This window comes from Spermophilus citellus (assembly GCF_964194105.1).
Source record: "Spermophilus citellus genome assembly, chromosome: 10".
Classification (NCBI taxonomy): Eukaryota; Metazoa; Chordata; class Mammalia; order Rodentia; family Sciuridae; genus Spermophilus; species Spermophilus citellus.
In genome coordinates, this window is record NC_138197.1 from 41,337,410 (window position 1) to 41,350,721 (window position 13,312).

The window sequence follows — 13,312 nt, forward strand, 5'->3', positions numbered from 1 at the left end:
TTTCACTGTGTATGTGAGATATATGATTTAAAACCTGCATTCAGTCACATTTTTATAAGTAGAAGTATATTTTGTATACTCCGAGAAGAGTTCATGCACAAAGAGATGTTAAACGTGGTTAACTCTTACAGTAACTTAGTTGGTACTTTTTTTTTTTCTTCAAATTTCAGCACTTTAGTATGGACACTAATCAGCACAGAAACAACAGCAGTTAATAATGTTATTTATTTTGGAGTGGAAATTGCATTGACTTCAGTTCTACTGCTGGTCTGACTAAGTAATCTTGGATAAAAATTTACTTCTTTAGACCTGCTTCCTTATTTGTCAGAGAACTATCTCCAAGTTCCCTGCAGTGCTGTATTATATAGTGCTCTGAGTTGGCTGAGCACTTCTGCTTTGGTATCCAGTTGAGAGAATTTGTTCTGGGTGTGTATCTCTCTTTGTATAAATCTTTCCAAGCAGAAAGAGCTGTAAGGCAGGCAAGAAGAACCACATAGGGAATCCAAACACCAGTGGGTCTAATCTGTCTGAATCCCACCCTTTTACTATGCAGATACAGAGAGCCTCCATCCATTCAAACACAATGCAATGTGCCTCCTATGCACCAGCATAGAAATGTGAGTACCAAAATGCAGTCTCTCTCCTCTCCAAATGTCTCCAACACACACACACACGCATACACAGACACACACACACACACACTCACTCACTCACGGGCACATACACTATTGAAGACAACCTAAGCCTCTGTTTGTATCCTCTTCTATGACTCACATTCTTAGAGGGCAATTTAGCTCTTGGAGGTAGAAATTCAGTTCTTGGTTGAGATTATACAATATGGATTCTGTTTGTCTACAACCAGAATTTTGCAGCCATCCCCATTAGGGGTTTTCTTGGTTAGATGGTCCACATCCCAAATATTACAAACTTGAGTGTGGTTTGTTCATAAACAATTACTGGCCTTTGACAAAGATTTTATTAGTCTGCTGTGAAATGCAAAAAAAAAAAAAAAAAAAAAAAAAAGAGGGAAACTAAAATCATTCAATGAAAAGGATTAAATGGCTTATTTTTTGTATCCTTCAAAACACTGAATATTTTTTAATAAAACTCCCATTTTTATGAAACAGAAGTTTAAATATGTGTAGATTTAGTTCCCTTCACTTTCTACCCCTTACATCTCTAATTGAAATTCTTATGATAGACCCTCTTCATAAAAAAAGCAAAACAAAATAAAACAAAAAAGAACACACAAAAACCAGTGGGCTTGACATCTAGAAGTTTGGGACTACTACAGTAGCAAGCAATTTCTTTCTAGAATTATTTTGTAACAGTAAATATTCAAGTTTTGTTGATATGTAGAATGGTATTTATGGCTTCCAACTACATGGAGCAACAATTTTGTTACAAGTTTAAAATGCTGTCCCTTGTTTCTGAGGAAGACACTGAATTTGGAATGCAAGACTATTTTTTCCCCTAGCTATGTCAGTTTGCTTTGTAATATAGCTATTGCTGTTGGTGGTTGTCTTGGACTTTTAAAATAGCCATGACTTCAACAAAGGATCTGGTCTTCTCTATAGTATTGTGAAGTTAAGCCCAGGAAATGCTAATTTCTCTTGAATCAAATGAATTGGAGTCTCCTTTATGGCAGAACATTAGTGGTTTCTAGTGGTGTGCACACCCACACAAATCCCAGTCTCCAGAGTGAAATCTAAAGGAAACCATCACCTGGGAGTGAGTCATGCACCTGTTACTCCTGAAGTCCTAGGACAGAGCGCTCTTGTTGCCTAGCAGCCACAGTGCTCTCCTAGCAGAGCTGAGCAGTGAGGGCACTCAGAGAAATCTCGCCATTCTCAGTGATGAAGCCTGCATTGCCAGAAATGGAAGCAGGCTGGTTCTATTAATAGCAGTTGTTTTTCAGAATGAATAAAACAAAAGGAAAATGGTCCACGTAAGACTAATTAAAAATAATAGCGTTAGTTACTGGAACATATTCAGGGCAAGAGCAATAAATGATTATGAGATCCTTTTTAGAGCATTTCATCTTCATTGAGATGTGTGAGTATAACAAATAATTAGTATTTTTTAAACTCCTGTAGATCATTGAGATTCTCAGATAATCTCTGTAAACTTATATAAATAATGAAAATATAAGAAGGCAACAGGTATCTACTTAAGTGAGGAAAACAATAAAAAAATAATTATTAAAAACCAGGTGCATTTTTAGATCCAAATAGATCATCTTAAATTTAGTGTGTCTAAATTTAAAAAATATGTTGAAAATTTTGATGAACAAAATATTTAAAAGAAAAATCCTAGAAGAAGAATAAATGCAGAGAGATATACTAGGTTAAAAACCTGAATAGCATAAAGATATGAATCTTATAAAAATAATTTATAGTTTTACTGCAAAGCCAATCAAAATCATCATATGATGACAGTTTGAAAACTGACCTGAAAAAAATACAGTGGAGAAAGTAGCCAAGATGATTTTGTAAAACACAGTAATGAAATAAAATTTCTTAGTAATGCTGAGTAGTAAAATATTGCATACAAATATCAAGAGTGTAGTATTGAATGTGATGTGAAAAGCGAATCTAAATGTGTCCTATCATAAATGATTTATTACACGAAGACAATACTGAAAACAATGTGGGAAAGATATGAGTTATTTAACTATGGGAAAATTGCTCAAATATTTGGAAAAAAATGTTTGGTCTTCACCTTGTACTTCTCAAGTAAGTACTGAATAGACTTAAAAATTAAATATTAAAAAATAAACTGCAGAAGCATTCATTATTTCCTGTTCAGTCCTCCTTTACAGCATCATCGGATATATATCTATTTACTTACTGATTCTGTTCTTTACTAGACTGTTAGCAGGAGAAAAAAAAAACAGAGGTTTTTCTTTTTCCTTCTTTTTGCCAATGAATTTATCTGCAGTATCTGAACATGACTGACACACAGAAGGCAGTTCATAAATATTTGTCAAATGAATGAATGAAAATAATAAGGCACAAGAGAGAAAGAAGGCTCCCCTTTAAGCTGAACATATGTAACCTTGGAGTGATAACAAAAACCAAAGCAAAACAAAAGAGCTCAGAAATAGTCTGCCCACACTTTATGCATAAACATTATTGTTACTTTCAAGATCCACAGACCACACATTTTGCATCTTTATTTAAACACATTTTAGTCTGATTCATAGGAGAGAAGAATTGGTGGGAGGACACAGTTTATTCTTACACTTTCCCCAAATTGGTATTCAGAACTTTGGGTTTTTTGTTAAACTGCCTTCAGCTTGCCATTCTACCCCACACCAAATTTGCTTTGCCTGTTTTTTCTCCCATTGGAGTGGGGCTCTTTTTTGATGGGGGGGGGGCATCATATTGCCACTTCCTTGTGTCTTAGGTTTAACTTAGTCTCTTCATTTTCACATTAAAATCTTGCAGGGTTCTAAGCATATACAACATGAAGCACAGCTCTTGCCTCTTAGAGAGATTCATTGCATGATATGATAACTATCTTATTTCCAAAGCAGCTGCAAGGGGCTTTAAAATGTCATAATGGAAGATGATAGAAGGAAACAAAATTTGACCTACCGAGGGTGGGATCATATTCCCAGATGAACCGTTTGGTCAGAAATCTCACTACAAGAGCTGTGGGGGGAAAAAAAAGAACAGTATGTCAATCAAATTTTCGAGTTTGATAGAGTTCTTAATCTTCTAAAGAAAGGTAAAAGGTTTATACAACTTTATATGCATTTAATATTTCTGTAGTGTATATAATCCCAATAAATTTATGTTTATTTCAATACTTTTCAATTTCATATTGAGGCCTAAAACTGAAATCATGTTGCAATGTGCTTATTATGCATTAATCAACAGCTTAGATGTGTACCTTCAGTCAAAGGGTTAAAAACAAAAATATCACCATGTGACAATGCTCATCATACAACATTTTTAGGAATACAATGATTTCAGATAAAAAGAATCAAAATAGAGGTGTCCAAAGTTTAAATACCGAGAAAGGGTGAACAAAATTATGTCATTTGCAGGAAAATGGATGGAACTAAGAGAGTACAATGTTAAGGGAAATAAGCCAGACTCAGAAAGGCAGTATCATGTGGTTTCTCTCTTATGTGAAAGCTACAGGAAAAAGATAGATAGATAGATAGATAGATAGATAGATAGATAGATACATACATACATACATACATACATACATACATACATAAAAATAGATCTCTCTAGGCATATGGCATATGCATGTAATCCCAGATGTTTGGGAGATTGAGACAGGAGGATTTAAAGTTCAGGGTCAGCCTCAGCAATGTAGCTAGGTCCTAAGCAACTCAGTGAGATCCTGTCTCAAAATAAAAAAAACGGGTTTAGGATGTAGCTCAGTGGTTTAGTGTCCCTGGGGCTTAATCCCTAGTACCAATACATACATACTATGAAAGTAGAAGGGAGACCAATACAGTAGGGGAAAGCGGATAGAAGGAAGTATTGAGGAGTGAAATTGATCCAATTATATTATATGCATATACTAATATGCCAGAATGAAATCCACTATTCTGTAGAGTTAATATGTACCAATAAAAGAAAGATTGACAATCATGAGTTAAAATCATGATAAGTTTTACTATAATGGAAAGATCACAAGCTAGTATTGTAGATTATAAAAACATAGATATTAAAAATTAAGAATTCTACTGAAGATTCATTAAAGCTCCTCCAAAATAACATTGATGAAATACAGTCAGAGCCAGGTCTGGAACTGTGCTAAGCACTTTACATGAAGGAATGTCTCAAACCTCATTCCACCCCTGAGGCAGGTACTATGTCCCATTTTTTAGATAAGGAAACTGAGGCCCTGAGAGGCTAATTCAGTTGCACTCATCTAACTAGTTAGTGTCTGAGTCAGGATTTGAATTCAGGAAATTTGTTTACAGTGATTATAATGTATCCATTGTATCCAACTGATTTTAAATCCTAGGTCACCTGAATCATATTTCACTGGAATATGGGTTGGAGAAAAAATTCGGAGTATATGGACTCTATTGTCCTTAAAAATTGATGGGACATATGCTGAACATTTTCCTATACTTGTATTAGAGTTGATTAATACTGGTTGTTAATACTAGGAAAGATTTCAAAGGGGTCATCACAGATGTTTTGAATATGGACTGAAAACATTGAATCCTTTTTCTAGAAACATGTACATACAGTTTGGCATGAAATTACACAGATTTTCAAGCCCTCTGAAGACCCTTGATGGTCTCCCTGGGATTCCACTGACCTTAACTAAAGAATCAATGCCTATCATTTTCTAGTTTTAAAATATTGGTTATTAGTGCATTTTTTTATTTTTACTGAAATACCTTGAATGTAGTAGCTAAAAGATACTCTTGAAGAAATAATACTAATTAGTTGAAGATTATTGCCATTCTTTGTCTATTGTCACTTTTAGGAATAACAGGGGTTTTGCCTGCTACCCTAGAGTCTCATGTGGGAGACGACAGTGAAAACTGAAATGAGAACTTTATAAAAGAGACCATAGCCACTGGAGACTAAAAGTAGCAGTGTCCTTTCTAATTACAGAGTGTGAGGCTGGATTTGAGCCAAATCTCTGCAGAGCCTAAAGTATCAAGGCCACTGACCCTATAATCCTTCCCACAGTGAGCCTATCTGTGGTTTGATCTGCAATGTTCATAGTCTGTCGCTATCCATTCTCTGGAGACTGGGATTTTAATTTTTTTTTTTAAATATATGAAGTAGTAAGTACAGACAGATTTTTTTCTGTTTTTAAAATTAGCAATGTTAGTAAACATAACTGCCCATGGGATTCAAAGAGTTTCATCTTTTGTTAGAATATGTAATTTTAACTATGAAGGCTGTAACCTGGAGAAAATAATTGTTTGTCATCTTTAAGAACGGAGATATCAAAATTAACTAATTTTCTTTTTTTAAAAAACATTTTTTTAGTTGTTGATAGATGTTTATTTTATTTATTTATATGCAGTTCTGAGAATTGAACCCAGTGCCTTACACATGCCAGGCAAGTGTGCTACCACTGAGCCACAACCTCAGCCACCAAATTAACTAATTTTCATATAACTGAAATTGGAAGTTCTCCCATTCCAAAATCATTGAAATGTTAATCATTTCTCAATCTTTCTGAAATGTATTAGGTACTTGCTTTTCAAAATAAAATATACCGAACATAATTACATCATTTTTAAATGTCTGGATCTGGTTAAGAATCTTGGTTAGTGGCCTGTGCAGTTATGCAGCAATATTTTTGTGAAGTGGATGAAGCAAAATAAATCCAGAGTGCTAGGGCTTTCAAAGTTTTAAAGCTTTTGAATGTGCATATATAATTTTATTCTTCCTTCACATACTACATCTGTCTTCTTTGGCTAAAGCCACTGAAACCACCTCTAATAAACTACCTGTTCCTCTGTTGTTATTTTATAATGTCATAAATTGATAAGCCACATTTAAAAACTTGTTACAATTTTGTATAACACAGGAGGAAATTAGCTCTGGGGTTAGGTCAGAAAGAACATGACTTCTATGCAACATGGAGTCATAGTGTTTGTTGCTGAAAAAGTTGTTCCTCCCGACTTCTGAGTTATTGGCTCCATTTTTACAACATAACCAGAAAGGCTAATTCAGGTAATCCCCATAAATATTTTCAAGTATTCTTTTAAAAGAGACACATGTGAATAATTATTTTTAATAACAGAATCATGCATTTCAGAAAATCTATTTCAAATGTGTTTTAAAGACACTGAAAAACTGACATATTAGCTATGCAGTCTTTGAAGATATGATTTCATGTCTTATAGGTTACTTATAAAAAAAAGAAATGCATTTATTTTTAAGTTCTCAAAAATGTTTCAATTTAAAACTATTAAAGAATAAAAATAATAATTTTACATCTGTGGACATGATGTCTTTTCAAGGTTTTATTATTACTTAAGTTGTGTCTGAGGTACTTAGGTGACATTTCACCATTTACTGGTGTGATCATCAAACATCATCAGTATTATTTATTCCCAATTTTTATTTTAAGTTTACTACGGAACATGGTAGCCATGTGCAATGTATCCTTCTGCTTCACCTCCTCAGCCACTGTGGCTCCCATGGCCTGTTCTCACCGTTAGCACCCAGATACTTCCTCAGCAGCTCTGCTTCTCCTGACCCTCACAACCCCTTAGACTACTGTTCACAAAGCAGCCAAAGATTCTGTCAAGACATAAACCATTTCATGTTATATCTTCACTCTCAATTCTCCCTGACCTGTGGCTTTACCCAAATCCTTATGGAGTGCTTCCTCCATGCTGTGTTCTGCTCTAAGCATTTGGAATAATCCAAAGATCCCTGACCTTATGGGGTTTACCTACTACTAGGGAGCTACTGTTACTACTACAGCCACCACCACTGATGAGAGAAATAAAACGACCAAGATGATTCTATATCATTATTTTTATTCTTATGCTTGATTTCCTCTTTGTTATTGTTTTTTTATTGTTTTATTTGTTCATATGAGTTATACATTACATTAGGAATCATTTCATCATAAATATATAGAATAAAATTTGCTCTAATTCAGTCTTCAGTTTTTCCCTCCATACTCTCCCCTTCTCCCTCCCCTTGTTCCCTTTATTCCACTCTACTTATCTTTCTGTTATTTATTTACAGTTTTTGTAAAACAAATTAGTGTCTCATAAAGATACACAAGATTCACTGTAGTATATTCATATATGTACATAGAAAACTTAGGTCAGATTCATTCCAGTCCTTTTCCTTTATCTCATCCCTCTTCCCTCTCCCTCAATCCACTTCTGCTACTGTAGTGATCATCATTCTCCTCCTCCTCCTTCTCCTCCTCCTCCTCCTCCTCCTTCTTTTTTTGGGGGTACTGGGGATTAAAGGAAGGACATTCAATCACTGAGCCACATCTCCATCCCTATTTTGTATTTTATTTAGAGACAGGGTCTCACTGAGCTGCTTAGCACCTTGCCGTTTCTGAGGCTGGCTTTGAACTCATGATTCTCCGGCCTCAGCCTCCGGAGCCACTGGGATTATAGGCATGTGCCACCACTTAACTCTTTCTTCTATTTTGATGGAATCCCCCAGTCGTTTGTTTTCTCTCTTTTCTTATTTATTTTAGACTACCTTTTTCATATCAGAGAAAACATTCAAACTTTGACTTTCTGGGTCTGGCTTATTTCACTTAACATGATAGTCTCCAATTCCATTTGAATAAAATGACAAAATTTCTTCTTCTCTATTGCTGAATAATACTCCATTGAAGATATAAATACATTTTCTTATCCATTCATCTGTTGAAGGGTACTTAGTTTGGTTCCATAGCTTTTATGCTGCTATGAACATTGATGTGGCTATATCACTATAGCATGCTGAGTTTAGATCTTTTGGATATATACTGAGGAGTGGGATAGCTGGGTCATATGGTGGTTACATTCTTAGTAAAAAAGGCACCATACTGCTTTTCAGAGTGGTTGCACCAATTTGTAGTCCCAATAAAAACATGAAAGTGTATCTTTTCCCCAAATCCTTACCAACATGGTAGACTAAAAACTACTTATTGAATAGATGAAAAAGATGCATCAGTGTATGCCACAGATTACTCACCTTTAACAGTTAAAGAAGCAGAAGAAAAATTAACACAAAAGAGCTCACATTAGAACCATACCATCTTTCCATCTTTCCATAACTATTTTCTTGAAAGGTTATAAGAATATATAATTGAAATCCTTTATAGTAGCTATTCTATGATCCTTACACAAATTATAATTCTATTTTTTATTAAAATGATTATTAGATCGGATCCAACATGGTGGCAGGCAGGGAGGCAGCGCTTTCAGTACCTCCTCAGAGAGACGCATTGATATGCTTAGATTCTACCTGCTGAGAAACTTCTAGCAAAATCCCACTGAAGAGAGACCAGCCAGGAATTAGTAGGATTTTTGGAGGTGACAGTTTACCCCAGACGAGTGAATCTCCGCCACACGGCGCGGAGGTCCAGACCCACCAGCCGCCGCCCGCGCGACCCGGCGACCAGCCTCCGAGGCGCAGCTCAGCAGGAGCGGAGCAGGGACTCTAGGTAGAGGTCTCTAGCCAAGCCTTCATGAAATAGCAAACTGGGAACTGAAACCAACCAAGATTGGGTCAGACCAGAGACAGACCAGTCCCACCCCTCCCTTCAGACACTCCGGCAAGGAGCCTGGGGCCCACCATAGCAGAGAGGTGACATCACCGGAGTTCGGCCAAATTCCTTCCCAGCAGAACCCACTTTAGCAGGTGTGTGACTCCCACCCCCACCAGATACAAGTAGCCGGGAAACCTCAGGAATCTCTCCAGGGGCGTGACTGTAGGGGCCGAGGGACTCCCGACCCCCAACTCCCCCTACCGCCAGCGGCGTGGGCGTGACTGTAGGGGCAGAGGGAAGCAGAGAAGACTCCCCACCCCCAACTCCTCCTACCATCAGGGGAGTGGATGTGAAGGTAGGGGCTGAGGGAAGCAGAGGGGATTCCCGATCCCCAACACCCCTTACCACCAGCGGCGACACCCAAGGTCTTAGCCGCCAGTTTCCAGGGGTGTGCCCACCAAAGGGGCCCGGAAAAATTAAACTGTTGGTTCCCAGATCACTGCTCCACAGCACTGAGGCTTAGATGAATGACAGAGAGAGTGCTCAATCGTTCGGGAAATAGGGCACGAGGTGGGGCTGCAAGTGTAACCAGATACTTGGGGAACTGCCTCCGGTGAGCAGGACCTGGCTGGCTGGCAGGAGGAAGGGGAGGAGGTGCCAGAGAAGTGAAACGGTGCTGGACTAACAGGATTGAGAGACTCCCAGGAGCTGCCTTACAGGGATTGCTGTCGGCACATAGAGGGCAGAAGCATGGCTCAGAGGGCACAGCTCTGCCTACTGGAAGAGAAGAAAATGGATCTCTAAGACTTCAATTTCTTTTTTTTTCTTTTTTCTCTTCTCCCCCTTTCCTTCCTTCCTTCCTTCCTTCCTTCTTTCTTTCTTTCTTTCTTTCTTTCTTTCTTTCTTTCTTTCTTTCCCGTTTCAAGTTTTATTGTTATTTCCATTCTCCTCTAATCTATCTATCTCCCTCTCCTTCTTTCTTTTTTTTTAAGAGCACCTTCCATCCCCTAACCCCAACTTTCATCCCAAGCATTACATCTTTCATTACGTGTAATTGTCTAAATGCAAATAGGTGAAAGTTTTGAGGCTGTCTATAGGGCTCCTAAATACCTAGCTATTACCAAACACCCTGATCCAATCGCCTGTTAATATCCCCCTTCAGTAGAGCAATCTTCCAAAGTAGCCAAGACATACTAACCTTCATACCATCATAGCACCTAACCTAAACATAAAGTCCTAAGACCAAACAACAGATCACTATATGCATACAGAATCCGGAAACCTTTTATGAATTGAATGAATCAGCTTTAAAGTACAATAAAGCCCAACATTTCTAGGCATAGTCTCCCACCACAAAGGAGAGACCACAGATATATACAAAACCAAAACAAATTTATAGGAGAAAACAGAAACACAGCAGTTAAACAGAGTTGGAAAGTAATATGAACAACATGAAAAAACAAGGGAAAAAAGGATTAAAAACAATGCGGGACAACTTAAATCTACAGGAGAACCTAGAGGCATCAGAAAAATGGACAGAGAAAGAACTCAAGGCATACCTGATTCAGATGGATTGGAATCTTAGAGAAGTCATGAGACAGTAAGTCAAAACAATGAAAGAATACTTTGAAAACGAATTGCATAAGCAAATTCAAATTGCAAAGAAGGAACTCTACCAGGAGATAGAGATCCTAAAAAAAAATCAAACAGTAATCCTAGAAATGCAGGAAACCATAAACCAAATTAAAAACTCAAACGAGAATATTACAAATAGACTAGATCAAATAGAGGTCAGAATATCAGATAATGAAGACAAAGTTTATCAACTCGAAAAGAATATAGTCAACGCAGAAGAGATGTTAAAAAATCACGAGCAATCCATGCAAGAGATATGGGATGTCATAAAAAAACCAAACTTGAGAGTCATTGGGATAGAAGAAGGTATAGAGGTTCAAACCAAAGGAATGAACATCTGTTGAATTAAATAATCTTAGAAAACTTCCCAGATATGAAAGATGGAATGGATTGCCAAATCCTGGAAGCCAACAGGACCCCAAACATACAAAACTGTAATAGACCAACTCCAAGACACATAATTATGAAGATATCCAACATACAGAACAAGGAGAGAATATTAAAAGCTACGAGAGAAAGGAGGCAGATTACATTCAGGAGTAAACCAATTAGGTTAACGGCTGATTTTTCATCACAGACTTCAAAAGCGAGAAGATCCTGGAACAACATAAATTCAAACGCTGAAAAATAATGGATTCCAACCAAGAATACTGTATCCAGCAGAATTAAGCTTCAGATTTGACAATGAAATTAAAATATTTCACGATAAACAAAAGTTTATTCACAGCCAGAAAACCAGCACTGAAAAGCATTTTGAGCAAAATACTACAAGAAGAGGAATTGAAAAAATAGCACCCAAAACTAACAGTGGGAGGTATCTCAGTAAAGAGGGAGAAAAATAACCAAAGAGGAAGAACTAGCCAAACTAAAATAAATAAATAAATAAACATGACTGGAAGAACAAACCATATTTCAATAGTAACCTTAAATGTTAATGGCTTAAATTCACCAATCAAGAGACACAGGCTAGTAACCTGGATTAAAAAAACAGATTCAACAATATTCTGCCTTCAGGAGACTCATATGATAGGAAAAGACATACACAGGTTGAAGGTGAAAGGTTGGAAAAAATTATACCACTCACATGGCCCTCGGAAGCAAGCAGGAGTGGCCATACTCATATCGAATAAAATCAACTTCAAACCTAAGTTAATCAAAAGGGATAAAGAAGGCCACTATATACTGTTAAAAGGAACCATCCACCAACAAGACATAACAGTTATCAATATGTATGCACCAAACAATGGTGCTGCAATGTTCATAAAACAAACTCTCCTCAAGTTCAAGAGTCAAATAGACCACAACACAATAATTATGGGTGACTTCAACACACCGCTCTCTCCATTAGACAGATCCTCCAGACAAAAGCTGAATAAAGAAACTATAGAACTCAATAACACAATCAATAACCTAGACTTAACTGACATATATAGCATATATAAACCATCATCAAGTGGATACATGTTCTTCTCAGCAGCACATGGATCTTACTCAAAGATAGACCATATATTATGCCATAGGGCAACTCTTAGTAAATATAAAGGTGTGGAGATAATACCATGCACCTTATCTGATCATAATGGAATGAAACTGGAAATCAATGATAAAAGAAGGAAGGAAAAATCCTGCATCACCTGGAAAATGAACAATATGTTACTGAATGATCAATGGGTTACAGAAGACATAAAGGAGGAAATCAAAAAATTCTTAGAGATAAACGACAATCAGACACAACATACCGGAATCTATGGGACACAATGAAAGCAGTTTTAAGAGGGAAATTCATTTCCTGGAGTTCATTCCTCAAAAAAAGAAAAAAACAACAAATAAATGAACTCACACTTCATCTCAAAGCCCTAGAAAAGGAAGAGCAAAACAACAGCAAATGTAGTAGAAGACAAGAAATAATTAAAATCAGAGTGGAAATCAACGAAATTGAAACAAAAAAAAAAACCATTGAAAAAATTGATAAAACTAAAAGTTGGTTCTTCGAAAAAATAAATAATATCGACAGACCCTTAGCCATGCTAACGAAAAGAAGAAGAGAGAGAACTCAAATTACTAACATATGGGATGAAAAAGGCAATATCACAATGGACACTACAGAAATACAGAAGATAATTAGAAAGTATTTTGAAACCCTATGTTCCAATAAAATAGAAGATAGTGAAGATATCGATAAATTTCTTAAGTCATATGATCTGCCCAGATTGAGTCAGGAAGACACACACAATTTAAACAGACCAATAACAAAGGAAGAAATAGAAGAAGCCATCAAAAGACTACCAACCAAGAAAAGCCCTGGACTGGATGGGTATACAGAGGAGTTTTACAAAACCTTCAAAGAAGAATTAATACCAATACTTTTCAAGCTATTTCAAGAAATAGAAAAAGAAGGAGCTCTTCCAAATTCATTCTATGAGGCCAACATCACCCTGATCCCGAAACCAAAGACACTTCAAAGAAAGAAAACTATAGACCAATATCTCTAATGAAC

General features: G+C 36.6%; 1 protein-coding gene across 1 annotated transcript in view; it reads right to left on the minus strand.

The window, feature by feature from the left end:
* The window catches only part of RERG (RAS like estrogen regulated growth inhibitor), a 121,979-nt gene that overhangs the window by 9,583 nt on the left and 99,084 nt on the right, over positions 1-13,312 (minus strand). Inside the window, exon 3 of the mRNA XM_081311304.1 lies at positions 3,600-3,656. Within this exon, the coding sequence (XP_081167430.1) occupies positions 3,600-3,656 (57 nt within the window). The remainder of the gene's footprint in view (positions 1-3,599; positions 3,657-13,312) is intronic.